Source organism: Canis lupus, chromosome 1, assembly GCF_003254725.2.
Source record: "Canis lupus dingo isolate Sandy chromosome 1, ASM325472v2, whole genome shotgun sequence".
NCBI classification, from domain to species: Eukaryota; Metazoa; Chordata; class Mammalia; order Carnivora; family Canidae; genus Canis; species Canis lupus.
In genome coordinates, this window is record NC_064243.1 from 83,488,876 (window position 1) to 83,503,577 (window position 14,702).

The window sequence follows — 14,702 nt, forward strand, 5'->3', positions numbered from 1 at the left end:
TTCTGAGCTTGTTCTAGGCTCAATTATCCATTGATTTTTAATGGAATTTCCACCTAGAGAAGGAATGCAGATATGTAATAGGGAATGAAATAGCATGTTCTCTAAGATGTTAGGAAATAACAGTGTGCTTAATAAGGAAGAAATTGTGAGAGGCTTTTGCTGGGGGAATAATTAAATACTAATCATGGGCTAGAGATAGAACTTTTGGATTCTTGGTAGGACACAGTATCCTATTTTGTTTTCATTACTGTCTAGAAACAAAATGTTAATTGTTTCCATGATAATCTTTTCCCCTTTTGTTCTATTTTGTTATTTTTATTTTAAAAATAAAATGACACCTGCCAGCGAGTGACCAGTTTTGCTCAAAGCCTTTCCCAGCCCCCTCTTCACCGAAGACACCCCTCAGGAAATCGAAATGAATCTGCAGAAAGTACGCTGCATTCCCAGTTCATTAGAACTGCCCAGCCTTACAAATTCAAGGTACCACTTTATTTCTTTATAGACATGAAAATAAAACTGTTCTTGCAGGCTAGCCCATTTCTTCATTCAAAGTTGGAGAAGGGAGCTACCCATAGGCCGGTGGCAAGTACCATAAATAAATGGGTACAAGTCAACAGCATAACAACAATTTAACAACGTGAGTGATGGTGTTAATCCAACTCTCTCCATTTTACCTCAGTTCTGCTTTCCTCTGGGCATGAATGCTTTTGCTCAGGAGTTTCTATATAAAAGATTCCTATGTTGGCCGAAAGAGGTTTGCTTTCCATAGCTCCTAGGATGAAAGGGTGTTTTATAAAATTACCCTTGATTACCATCGATGAATACAAATTTCCTTTTATTTCTAGAAATAGAGGAAGCTTATAATTTTCTCTCTTATCCCCTTTTATTAAAAAGAATAATTGTCTAATCTGGTTATTCACCAGGCATTATGTTGGGTACTTGGTTGAATTTGGGATGCAGGTGGGTGGAGAAAGTATAATTATGACTGAGAAATGATGCCCCCTCCTCAAAGTAATAACCATATTTCCATATAATGAATATTGAAATATAAATGTGTACACAGTGATACAGAAGAACATGAAGGTTGGGCAGTGCCATTGAGATGAGCTGTAAAGGATTAGTTTACTCAGTAGAGAATAGTATTTCATTATTACATGCTACTATTACTAGAGGAATATAATCAGACTAAAGGAAGGGAAACTTAAAACCAATCAGTTTGGGTGCTTGTTGGCGATGCTAGTAATATTTTTCTAAGGGAAAGATAATGAATTTATTTATAAAGTCAGGTTAGAGGTTTTTTTTTTTTTAAATACTTCTCATTTATCCAATATGTTATTTCAACCATTTCCTTAAGAAATTGAAAATTGTCATGTAGCTATTGGGTCTATCTCAAAGGTGCAGTGTTTTAAGTTGTGCTAAATGAACACAGAGTATCTCAGCTTGTGAACCCTGGATCTATCAGATACAACAAGAAATAGATCACTAGGGCAGCCCGGGTGGTTCAGTGGTTTAGCACCCGCCTTCAGCCCAGGGCCTGATCCTGGAGACCTGGGATAGAGTCCCATGTCAGGCTCCCTGCGAGGAGCCTGATTCTCCCTCTCTTTCTTTCTCTTTCTCTCTCTCTTTCTGTGTCTCATGAATAAATGAATAAAATCTTTAAAAAAAAAAAAAAGAAATAGATCACTAAAAGGCCAAATTTTTGGTTTCTGGTTTATAAAGTTCTATTGTTGTTTCTGTCTCTTTTCAGAGATTGGAAAAATATTCCTAGAAATACCTGAGATGTTTCATTGGATTGAATGTCCTGCATCTGACTCTTATGGAATCTGTTCTTATTTTATTTTCCAACAGGAAAAGTCTGTAGTTCTTCATAAGTCAAGGAAGAAGTCAAAAGAAGAACAAAATATATCAGATGACCTTGAATCTACCGGCTTTATTTACCCTTACAATGACCTGCTGGTTTGGGCTGTGCTAATGAAAAGACAGAAGATGGCCATGTTCTTCTGGCAGCATGGAGAGGAGGCCACGGTCAAGGCAGTGATTGCCTATAAACTCTACCGAGCCATGGCCCAGGAAGCTAAGGAGAGCAACATGATGGATGATGCCTCAGAAGAGCTGAGAAATTATTCAAAGTAGGAGTTCTCTCTTCACTTCATACTAAACATCGACAGTTCTTAGAATGGTTAGATACTTTTATCTCCCTCGCCTTAGACTTTGTAAGATGTGTGGACTTTTTGCCTTGCATTTCCTGGGCCCTCCTACTAGTAACAGTCTTTAGGTATTTCAAAGCGGCTTGTGGAATAAAGGGAAAAGAGGTAGCCCTCTAGTCAGGAGATGTGGCTTCCAGTCCTCATCCAGCTGTTTACTAATTGGCCAGATTTTGAGACTATAGATTCCTCCCACAGAAGGTTCAGTTAATGACTTTGAAAGTCCCTTCCAACTCTCAAACTCTTTGACACTAAGTTAAATGAAAACTTGTTTACTTTCAGTACCTCACAGGCAGGGAAGCAAATAGAGGTGTTAATTATCAAAGAAGCAGAGCGTGATGGCAAAAGATAGAAAGGTTGGAAATGGTTTTGATTTTTTGATTACTCAAGCATTATAAGAGAGAGGAAAGAAGGAGAACTAGTGTTCATAGAAAGTAATGTATAATTGTGATTTTAAACATTCCAGAGAGTAACAGTGTCTACTTTTTAGAAAAAACAACCCTCCTGAAAATGTCTCCACATCTAGCTTCTTACTTAAGTCATCTATGTATTTGCTAACATTTTTTTAAAAAGGTGACTCCATGATTTCCCTTAATTGCTTATTCAGTATTCAACAGTTTTTTTTCTGTCAAAAAATTCTTTATTAGTTCTTGTCAAGGAACCCCAAACCAAGCTATATGTAGTCTTTTTTTTTTAAGATTTTATTTATTCATGAGAGACACAGAGAGAGGCAGAGACACAGGCAGAGGGAGAAGCAGGCTCCCTTTAGAAAGCCCGATGTGGGACTCAATCCCAGGACCCCGGGATCACGAACTAAGTGGAAGGCAGATGCTCAACGACTGAGCCACCCAGGGGTCCTCATATATAGTCTGTTTTGCAGAATGGTTAGGCTTCTCCCCGGGGATAGATAGCTCAACCACTCCTGGTATAAACCAAATTCTGTACGCTGCAGTGTAAACCCTTTTGTAAAGGGAGAATGCCCATTTCCTGCACAGCAACCACGTTGAAAGAGCTTCTGCAATCTGAGGTTATTATGTTGCTGTTCATTCTTTTGTGTTTGATCTTTCCTCAAGTCTCCTAACTAATCTTTTAAAATGTTTCTGGGACTCTCACCTGCATTTGTTTTTGCCATTCACCACTGTGTCATTACAGACAGTTCGGCCAACTTGCTCTGGATGTGTTGGAGAAAGCATTCAAGCAGAATGAAAGAATGGCCATGAAACTGTTGACCTATGAACTCAAGAACTGGAGCAATTCTACTTGTCTGAAACTGGCTGCGTCTGGAAGATTGCGGCCCTTTGTTTCACACACTTGTACCCAAATGCTACTGACAGACATGTGGACCGGGCGCCTGAAAATGAGGAAAAACTCCTGGTTAAAGGTACGTTCACTTACACGGAGAACAAACTGGTGGCTGTTGGAGGGGGTGGAGGAGAGGTTGGGCAAAATAGGTGTAGGGGAGAGTGAGATATGGGTTTCCAGTGATGGAATGAATAAGTCACAGGGATGAAACATATTGCATATGGAATAGAGTCGGTGGTATTATGCTAGCATTGTAGGGGGACAGATGATAGGCACACTTGCAGTGAGCACAGTGTCACCCATAGAGGTATCAAATGACTATTCTGTACACCTGAAACTAACGTAACCTTGTGTATCAACTATACTTCAATTTAAAAAAAAGATATATTTGCTTGCTTTATAGAGTTTAATATTCGTTTACTCTGAATGTCTATGCTCTTGAGTTCATTTCCCTCTTGTTCTGGAAGAATATATTCAGGAAAACCAGTTAGTATCTTTGGTTCTCATGAATGAGCTGGGACAAATACTTTATCTTCCACTGTCACAGTTTCTTTTCAGAAATGGGGGTGATTACACCAGCTCCATCCATCAAAAGGCATTTCCTTGTGCAGGTGCTTAGAAGTTTAAAGCAGATACAAGCATATACAAGATTTCATTCTTGGCAAACTTCATGGCCTCTGATAACTATAACAGAAGTAAATGAGCCTTTTTAGTGAAATTTTTTTCAGTTTAAGAATATTAATCGGGGGACTCCTGGGTGGCTTAGTGGTTGAGCATCTGCCTTTGGCTCAGGTCATGATCTTGGGGTCCTCGGATGGAATCCTACATCAGTTTCCCTCCGGGGAGTCTGCTTGTGTCTGCCTCTGTCTGTAATAAATAAATCTTTCATAAATAAAATCTTAGAAAAAAAAGAATATTAATTGGTAACACACTATATAAAATTAGCAATTTCTGTTCTGTTCATCCAATGTAGGTTAGATGCTCTATTTTATAAAGCTTCCTGATACACCTATTTCCAGATTCTTCTATCCATTAGAGTTTGGCCTCACCTCTCATCTTGAACTATCAAGAGTAATTTAACTACTAAAGACATTTCACTTTGGACATCAAACCCAAGCCTAAAGCTTTAGGTTATGGTCAAGTTTATGAAATGCATATGCTCATAAACTGAATAAAAGGGGATACAGCATGGGCATTAAGGGCTATAGAGGACTATATATTTAAATTTTACTTTTTGTACACTTAAAAATGTATGTCCCAAATAGAATGACTTTCTTAAAAATATTTTTCTGTGGGACACACTAGAGAAAACACAAAGAAATAAGATATAATATACAAAATATATAAAAGAAATAGCACATTTGAAATCCACTAATAAGATTGCAAAAAGAGGATAAATGTGAACCAAAAATTATTTCATATAGATTCCTCTTTTGTTTTTTTAGCTTTTTTTTTAGATTCCTCTTTTAAAAATATTGATGAAGTAACAATTATTTCTAGAAGAAGTTCTCTTTTGATCTATTGATTTCAGTCTTAGAAAAGATGAAGCAGAGAAGTGAACGGGTCCACCCCTAGCTACACAATCTCTGACAATAATTCTTTTTAAATGTGCAGAGAACAAGATAGGGTATAGATGGCTGGAAGTTTGAGGAATAATTTTCCCCATGGCTGTGTTCTGTACCTATTTCAGTTTACTAGAAGCCCTTTTTTTTTTAGAAGCCTTTTTTACCTAGAACTTAATACCATTTTGATCCTCATGTAATTCTATGCATAACGAGACTTAAAGGAAGCAAAACTGAATGTTTTGCCCCAAAATGTTGTGAGTCAACAAAGAAGCCTGGATTATTTACTTAAAATCTCTGAGCTGATGGCAGTTCTTCTCCATGCCTAGATCCTAATTCATCAGTTCTTGGCTGGTGAGTTTTAGGAAGACATTCCGAATGGCTTTCAAGAATTATGGAAGCGATATGCTCATGTTCATTAAAAAATAATATTTCTCACTGCCTTGCCCCTAGGGATAAATAATAATAGTGTGTATACTTATTTTTAAACCTTTAAATGCATATATGTATATGCACATATCTTTTCTAATTTTTGAATTTCCTTTTGTACAATAATAGTATCACATACCATATATTGCTATATAACTTGCTTTTATTCACTTAACAATATAACTTGGATATCTTCTCATTATATTAAAAAGTGTTTTTATCTTTTTAAAGATTGCATAATATTCCACTGTTTGTTAGGTTGTCTCACACCAGCTATCCTTCTATAGACAGATATTTAGGTTGACAGATTTTTTTGGTATCACACATAACACTGCATTACACATCCCTGTACACATATGCTTGCATTCATGACTATTTCTAGGGGAGGCACTGCTAGATTTGGAATTGAATTAAAAAAATATCTATAGAATCAGGGTATGAACTGAATTAGGGATAGGCCTGGTACTTTATGTATGTTAATATTTTCATTTTGTTATTTGACTAATACTTGTGCCTTGTGTGACCCTTACTACTTATTTTGCTTTATTTTCTTTTAAAGATCATCATAAGTATTCTTTTTCCACCCACCATTTTGTCATTGGAATTTAAAAGCAGAGCAGAGATGTCGCACGTTCCCCAGCCCCAGGACTTCCAGTTTGTGTGGTATTACGGTGACCAGAACCCCAGCAGTGCGAAAGAAAGCGCTTATACGGTTAGTACGATATCATTGTGAACTAAGTTTTCATGGTCTTGACTGCACACAAACATACACATTCTTAAAGTTTGTTTATTAAATAATTTATTTAACAATCTTAATCGTATTATCTATGATCAGCTACCACATGTATGATGCATCTAATTGTGATCGAGCAAAACTGGGAAAGTCTTTATTATATCTTGACAGCTTCTTAATTTTTCATTTTCTTTTGTGACTAGTAGAATAAATAGAGTTATTATTTCTCTAAAATTACAATGAGGAAGAGTACCTGGGTAGCTCAATCAGTTAAGCATCAGACTTGATTTTGACTGCGGTCATGATCTCAGGGTTGTGAGATCAGCCCCATATTAGGCTCCGCACTGAGTATGGAGCCTTCTCTATGATGCTCTATCTCCCTTTGCCCACCCCCCCACCTCTCTCCCTCTCTTAAAAAAGAAAAAAAGAAAAGTTACAATGAAGAATGCCTCATATCCTTAAAAATCTTTATTTTTAAAGATTCAGGTTTAGATTTTGCATTATCTCCACTGTTCCACTCCAAGTTTTTTTTTTTTTTTCTTTTTTAATTTGTTGTATCCAGTGACCAAATAAAGTCACGTGAGTCCCTGGATGTATATACTTTCCTGAGTAACTTAAGATACTGCTCTTGCAACACATCTTCACTGGAGGGTCTCCAGTATGCTGTCTCTGCATATATATATATATATTTTTTTTTTCATTTTATGTCTCAGCTTGGATCATTACTTATAAAATTATTACTGAAGGTGTAGTGAACATCTTCCCTGGTTCTCAATACTTTCATGAGGCATTTTTAGTAGCGTCTTATTGGATATACTTTTGCACTTGTGAAGTATTTGTTACAATATTTAAAAATGTACTCAATAAGTATTAAATATTAAATGGAAGATAAGCAATTATAATTCGTTTGTATGGCTGGCAGCTGTTGTGATTGGGTGAGCATCCCTTCTGATTAATGCCTCTATCAAATCAGATGTTAAATATTTTGACTATCATGCCTATTTGGGTATATATATATTCTTCTTTTCTACCCTCTCCCCCTTTCTTCCACTCTCACTTTATTAAGCCTGATAGTTCTATCTGGGGTTCTCAGAATACAAGATGGCAGGTGCATTCTAACCTCTGTGGAATGTGTGAGCAATTATCTTATAAAGCTGGGCTAAGAGATCCCTGGGTGGCTCAGCGGTTTGGCGCCTGCCTTTGGCCCAGGGCACGATCCCGGAGTCCTGGGATCGAGTCCCACATTGGGCTCCTGGCATGGAGCCCGCTTCTCCCTCTGCCTGTGTCTCTGCCTCTCTCTCTTCTCTCTATGACTATCATGAATAAAAAAAAAAAAATTTTAAAAAAAAATTTAAAGCTGGGCTAATTTAGTTGTCACAATTGTGATTGTACTGGCTAGATGATATGCTCAGTGAGCTTAGACCATTTTAAATTTTTTTAAGGAAAGATAAGAAATGTAATATTGACTTAATGCCTCTAGAAATAACATGAAGTCTTTATATGTGAGATATTTTGTTTGATTTTGCTTATTTATATGTTCACATTTAGTTTGTTGAAATGAACAATGGAGAAAGCTGCTTACCTAGGTACATACCTACCTACTTACTCCCTATCTATCTATCTATCTATCTACAAACATATAAAATATGTTGTCAGTTTAAACAAACATGTAAATATGTTGTCTGTTGGTAGCAGATAGTACTTTGCAAGTGGATGTGACTTCACTTTTGGCTCTTACAGAGTTCATGGAAAGGTAAGGTCTCATAAACACTCAAGGCAATAAATGGTTAGAGCATGCTACTAAGTAGTCATTCTTAAAGGGAAACTTTTAGAGAAGGAAGTCCTTCCTTATATGGCAAATAATGTGCTTTTAAGATAAAAAAATATAGTAAGTTCTCACAGTTCCCAGAAAAATTAAACTTTGGCTGTGGTATAGTGGTCCTATTTATAAAATTGCCCACCTGGATGACTTGGATATGGCCATATTGATTTATTAATTCCATGAATACTTAATGGCCACCGTCCATGTGCCAGACAAGATATGATGTTCTGGGAACACTGCGGTAACTAAGGCAGATGTGATCCCTGTCACCATGGAGCTTATAATCAGATAAAATATCCATTATACCTCAGCATTATTCAATTTAAAACATTTATTAAAAAGTGTCTCAAACCTGTTCTGTTATGAATGAATTATAATCATAGTAATGATGTTCTTTTGTCTCTGAATTTAACTAGAACAATATTTTTTTTAAGATTTTATTTATTTATTCATGACAGACACAGAGAGAGAGGCACAGACACAGGCAGAGGGAGAAGCAGGCTCCATGCAGGGAGCCCGATGTGGGACTTGATCCCGGGATCCCAGGATCATGCCCTGGGCTGAAGGGAGGTGCTAAACTGCTGAGCCACCTGGACTGCCCAGAACAATAGTTTTTAATTGTCTGCTTGGTGTTTGGAATTTTGCTAAACAGGAAGTAGGGGCAGAGTCAGCATTTGATGGAATGTGTAATTTCACAACGCTAATTAAATATAATGTGCTTGATTAGTTGAGGAACACAATTTGTGTTATATATTTTGGGAGAAAAGTGAAGACAGATGAGACATAGATGTACTTTTAGCGGATCTTTGTGCTTTGTCTTTGTGGTAATAGTGGGCGATAATTAATATAATGAAAACACAACTGATAATTGGAGAAGGGAGGCCATTGTCCTCAAGCTGTATAGACTCAACTACTGCATCTGTTTTTTGAGATTTTATAAAAGTCCTTACTGAAGTCTCTACAGGCAAAAGAACTTTGCCATGAGCACTTTAAATCTTTCTAGTGCCTAACTCTTTGAAAGCATGACTTTTGATGGCATGAGCTTTCCTAGGAACAAATTATAGCAAGATGGCAGAATGACTTAACCAGAGGAAGAAGATTCTTCTCAATTGTGTCAGTCGGTAAGGATTACAGATTGGTGGCGGCTTCATGTATGAGGTGATGAAGCTAGGACTTGATGTGTGGAACTAGCATTTCCATGGAAGGATAGACAGTAAACAGGGGTACAGAGGCAGTAAATGCAAGATGTATGTTAAGCATTATAAGTTCTATGGTTTGGCTAGAGTCCAGGTAGTAGTGGATATGGGACAAGGAGGGAATATTTGCAGGTATAGCTGGGAAAGTAGATTGAGGCTAGATCCCGGAGACTCTTGTATAGCCTATGAAGGAATGTGCTGTTTTTTTTTTTTTTTTTTTTTTTTTTTTTTTTTTTTTTTTTTTTTTTTCTGTAGGTAATGGATAGCCAGTGGATTCACATAAGCAGAGTAGCAAGATGATGTGACCATTAGGAAAATTACTTTGTCTCCAGTATATGGGATGATGTAGCAAGAAGATAGGCTGAAAGCAGGGAGAGCATAGGCTGGTGTACCCATCCAGAGGAGAAGGATTAAAGGCTTTTCCCAGAGTTAGTAGCAATGGACATGAAGAGGAAAAGAGAGATCTTAGATGAAGAGTCAAATAATATTTGAAAATGGGGCATAGATGAAGGGAGATAGAAAATATGACCAAAAGTTTGATGGTTAAAACAAGGCCATCTTGAAGGGATATGGGAATTTTTGGAAAAGGAGCAGGTTTGGAAGTAAAAAGACAAGTTTAGTCTTAGACATGTTGATAAACCATAATGAAAAAATATTTTCCAGGGACACCTGAGTGGTTCAGCGGTTGAGCATCTGCCTTTGGCTCAGGTCGTGATCCTGGGGTCCTGGGATTGAGTCCCACATTTGGCTCCCCACAGGGAGCCTGGTTCTCCCTCTGCCTATGTCTCTGCCTCTCTGTGTGTGTCTCTCATGAATAAATAAATAAAATCTTAAAAAAAATTTTTTTTCTGAAGTTGAAGAGTAATCTGTTTTATCAGAACATTGTTAAGTGGGAAAGATGGTAGTAATAACAATGGGAAATAGGTATGAACTGCAATAGAATTGATATAGTTATAATTTTATTCTATGTGCCTGCTGGTCAGATTCCTGTTAGAAAGAGGAAGGAGGACAGGGGAGAGGGGAGAGGGTTGGGGGAGAGGGAGGGATGGAGGAGGGAGGGAGGGAGATAGAAAGAGAGTTTGATTGATTATATTGAGATTTGAGTAGAATAAAAGTTAAGTAAAACATTTTTGTTTACCTTCTTCTAAGGTGGGGGAAGGGGAGGACATCCTTTTTTTTTTTCTTTTTTAAAAGATTTTATTTATTTATTAATGAGGAAGACAGAGACATAGGCAGAGGAAGGAGCAGGCTCCCTGTGAGGAGCCTGATATGGGACTCGATCTCAGGACCCTGGGATCATGCCCTGAACTGAAGACAGATGCCCAACCACTGAGCCACCCAGGTGCCCACACTGTTACTTTCTTTTTTTATACATATAAATTTATTTTTTATTGGTGTTCAATTTGCCAACATATAGAATAACACCCAGTGCTCATCCTATCAAGTGCCCCCTTCAGTGCCCATCACCCAGTCACCGCCACCCCCTGCCCACCTCCCCTTCCACCCCGCCTAGTTCGTTTCCCAGAGTTAGGAGTCTCTCATGTTCTGTCTCCCTTTCTGATATTTCCCACTCATTTTTTCAGGGGAGGACATCCTGATTCTGAATTTATATTCTTTTTATTTTTTAAGATTTTATGTATTTGTTTATTTATTTGAGTGAGCTAGAGAGAGATTGCAAGCCCAAGCAGGCAGAGTGGCAGGCAAAGGGAGAGGGAAAAGCAGACTCCCTGCTGAGCAGGGAGCCCTATGTGGGGCTCAATCCCAGGGTCCTGGCATCATGACCTGAGAGCCAAAGGCAGACCCTTAATTGATTGAGCCACCCAGGTGTCCAGAATTTATATTCTTACATTGTCTTTACCATGATAGTTGATGTCTTGGAGTTCAACTCAGAGAGGCTCAGTGAGGACTTTATAATCCATACCAAACTGTCAAGAGTAAATAAGATTTAATGAGAAACACCTAGAAAAAATAATGAGAAGTCATTTAATAAAATAGTCATTACTGAAATTGCCTTCTGGGGTCTTTTTAAGTGGTACAGATGTCATTAAAATCCTAGTAAATGATGACTTTTCTCATTGGTTCTAAGCTATTTTAACTCTAGGCAGCTTCAGACCTATTAGGAGCTAGGTCACTTCCTACACCCTTAGGTCACAATGCTGATTTCACAGCCCCAAATGATATTAAGTGACAGCAGTTAATTAGGCACTGAGGTAGCCCATCCTGATGCCTGAAGCCTCAAAAATTACATTTTATCAATTTTATGGACAATTCAAGCAATAGTTATTCCTAGGGTTCTAAATCTTACCAGTCTTGCAGGTGTGACCCTAGGGAGACATCTTTTGTGGATAGGTTGAAGAAATGTATTCATCTAAAAAGCATCAGAGAACATTCCTTTCTTTTAATATTTTTTCAGATCACAAAAGTAATGCATTTCCTATTTAAAAATTAGAACCACACAGAGCTCTGTGAAGTAGAGTAACATCTCTTTTGCTTCTCTTTTATCATCTGTAAGTTCTCTCTTCCCTAAAGCAACCAGGTTACAAGTGATTTTTTTTCTTTTCAATTCTCCCCCCACCCCACTTTTAAAAGGCTCTTCTCTGTACATCTGTGTAGTCCATCACACAACCACTTGTCTGCCACACAGATACTTACTGCTCATCACTGACAAGGGTTAACCTCCTTGGACTGACATTTTGAGTCAACTGATGAAAGATTTGATGCTTTCCCTAGAAAAATGCATGTACAACACAAATACTTGCAAATAGTTGCAGGAGGTTCAAGAAACTTGAAGCTCAGAGAGTGCAAGAACTTGAGGTAAAGCACTTCTGCTATAAATGAGTGGAGAACCATTTCTATCAAAGCTGGAATTCTAGAACTAATGCTGTGCCTGAGTTTCCTAGGAATTGGAAAATTTATCATTGATGGGTGTCCATTTTGTTCTCTGTGATGGAAATAACTGTATTATCTATTAAGGATTTCATGGGGATTTTTATGATATTTTTAGGTTCTAAAATACTGATAAAGGAGACAAAGCAGAACAGGAACAGGGATCATTTTTAAATCCTTGGAACTATGCTTAGTTTGTCTAGGTTTCATTATTGGAGACTAAAGCTTGCATTTCAGACATGTCCTGTGCTCCTTACCCAAAAGTCAAAGATTTATACAGTACATATAGTTTTCTTTCCTTCCAAGATGAAGATTATAATTTGGGAGGTGAGTGCCAATTAATTTTAATATATTTATTATATTCATATATATGACATATTTTGGATGTTCTCAAATGTCAGTATTTTACTTAGGACTCTGACAATAAATGATTATTTATTTTGCAGAAAGACTATGATTTGGAAAGAGGCCCTGATGAGAAACTAGATGAAAATCAGCACTTTGATTCAAAGAGCGATCCCCAAAGCCTTCCATGGACCAGGAAAATCTATGAGTTCTACAATGCTCCAATTGTCAAGTTTTGGTTTTATACGGTTGGTCTCATTGAAGCAATTAAATATAGTCTTCATGCTGGACAATAGTTAATGATGATTTTGGTAATGATATGCCCAATTTGCCAACTTGTGGTAAAATGTGGAAATGCCATGACGGGGGGAAAAAAAGCAACAACGAGAATGACAAAGTAGGAAAGAGATTGGAGGGAGGTGAGGAATTAGAGCAGATCGCTCCTACTATGGGAGTGAAAGAACAAGCATTTTCTTCTTTCCTTTTTTTTTTTTTTTTTTTTCATTTTCTTCTTTCCTGAGTGCTTTTCATTGGCTCTGCTGGAACTGGAGCATTTGAAACTTTGTGGAACAATCGTTAACAACAGTGGTTGTAGAATTAAGTGATGGAGGTGGATTCTTTTCTTATCTTGGGCAAAGAATTCAGCAGTTGAGTTGATTTTCTATTTGTAAGAATAATGTATAACAGAGGAAAAAATGCAAAACTTTTACTTTTTATCTTCAATAGCATATGGTTATAAATATATAGAGGACAATAAAATTTTAGAGGACAATAAATTTATGAACAAATTCTACATCTTATATTGATCACAGTGATACAGAGAAATCATGAATGGCACTTTAAATGTAATGAGTGCTTTTCAAATTTATTTAATAGCATTTATTTTTCTGATGCTTTATATATACTCTAAATTGTTCATGGCCAAGATTGTGTCTTTCTAAAACATATGAAGTATGATTTTAAAAGGATATTTATCTAAATGTGTCATATTTCAAAATATATACTTTTTCATTCAAACATTTATTGCATATACTTATGAAATGCATACATAGTTCTGTTTGATTTCAAAAATCAAATCTTCCTTCAAATGATGAAGTTTCACCCTTTTTGTAAATATGCGACAAAATATTGCAAAGGCTCTGATGGTAGCTCCAAGAGGTTTTTAACTCAGAGACAGCAATACCCATCATGCCTGTCCCGAACACCACCTGCTGTAAATATCATCGCAGCTGTAGTTACAAGTGGTTTTAACTATTCTATATGTAGAACTGAACTGAGAAAATAACATACCACACTTAGGTAGAGCTCAAAAAGATCTGAGAAATAGGGATTCAGGTTAAAATAATATGATTCACCTCCTTGAGAATGAACACACACACACACACACACACACTTCTTTCAGTTGATCTGGGCCTTTAAAACATCTGTCGATCAGTGAACATCATGGACTGTCACTGTCTATTTAAAGAACTGCACTGTCTCATGCATTGTTGGTTTCGGTCAAAATTGGTAAAGCCTTTCTGGTGGATAATTGAGTAATATGTGTCACTGTTTTAAGTGTGTATGCCCAATGATTCTACTTCTGGAAATGTATCTTAAGAAAACAAAGACTTCAGATAAGATTGCAAAGCTATTAATCACTATGTATATGTGTGTGTGTGTGTGTGTGTGTGCTTACTGTGCCTTAATTCTTTGAAAATATTGGAAATCTAGGTTTAATATAAACAGTAATTAAGCGTGAATTTCTTGAATGTCTACCATGTGTTAGAATACTCATGCTGAGCGCTGCAGATAAATATGTCGATAATCTTTTAATTACAAGGATTCACAGTTGACAATACTTTTCTACTAACCAGTAGGTTTTAATTAACATAAAACTACCAGCAGGAGCATCTGGGTGGCTCAGTTGGTTGGGCATCTGCCTTTGGTTCAAGTCATGATTTCAAGGTCGTGGCATCAAGCCCTGAGTCAGGCTCTCTGCTCAGTGGGGAGTCTGTTTGTCACTCTGCCCCTCCTCCCTCTTGTGCTCTCTCTTGTGCTTTCTTTCTCTTAAATAAACGAAAAAAATAAAAACAAACAAAAACCCCAAACCTCCCAAGCAGAAGTAAATCACAATTCATTACATTTGAAAATAGGTACTTCCTGATACTGCTCATTGCTGTACTTGGGACACACGTTTTCTATGCTTAGATGGAGGGGAGAGTGTGTGATTCCCTCTCACCT

The 14,702-nt window shown here is 37.1% G+C and overlaps 1 protein-coding gene across 1 annotated transcript in view; it reads left to right on the top strand.

The window, feature by feature from the left end:
• The window catches only part of TRPM6 (transient receptor potential cation channel subfamily M member 6), a 137,159-nt gene that overhangs the window by 59,836 nt on the left and 62,621 nt on the right, over positions 1–14,702 (top strand). The window contains exons 15-19 of the mRNA XM_025423303.3: positions 346–480; positions 1,849–2,129; positions 3,357–3,585; positions 6,057–6,209; positions 12,581–12,727. Of these exons, the coding sequence (XP_025279088.1) occupies positions 346–480; positions 1,849–2,129; positions 3,357–3,585; positions 6,057–6,209; positions 12,581–12,727 (945 nt within the window). The remainder of the gene's footprint in view (positions 1–345; positions 481–1,848; positions 2,130–3,356; positions 3,586–6,056; positions 6,210–12,580; positions 12,728–14,702) is intronic.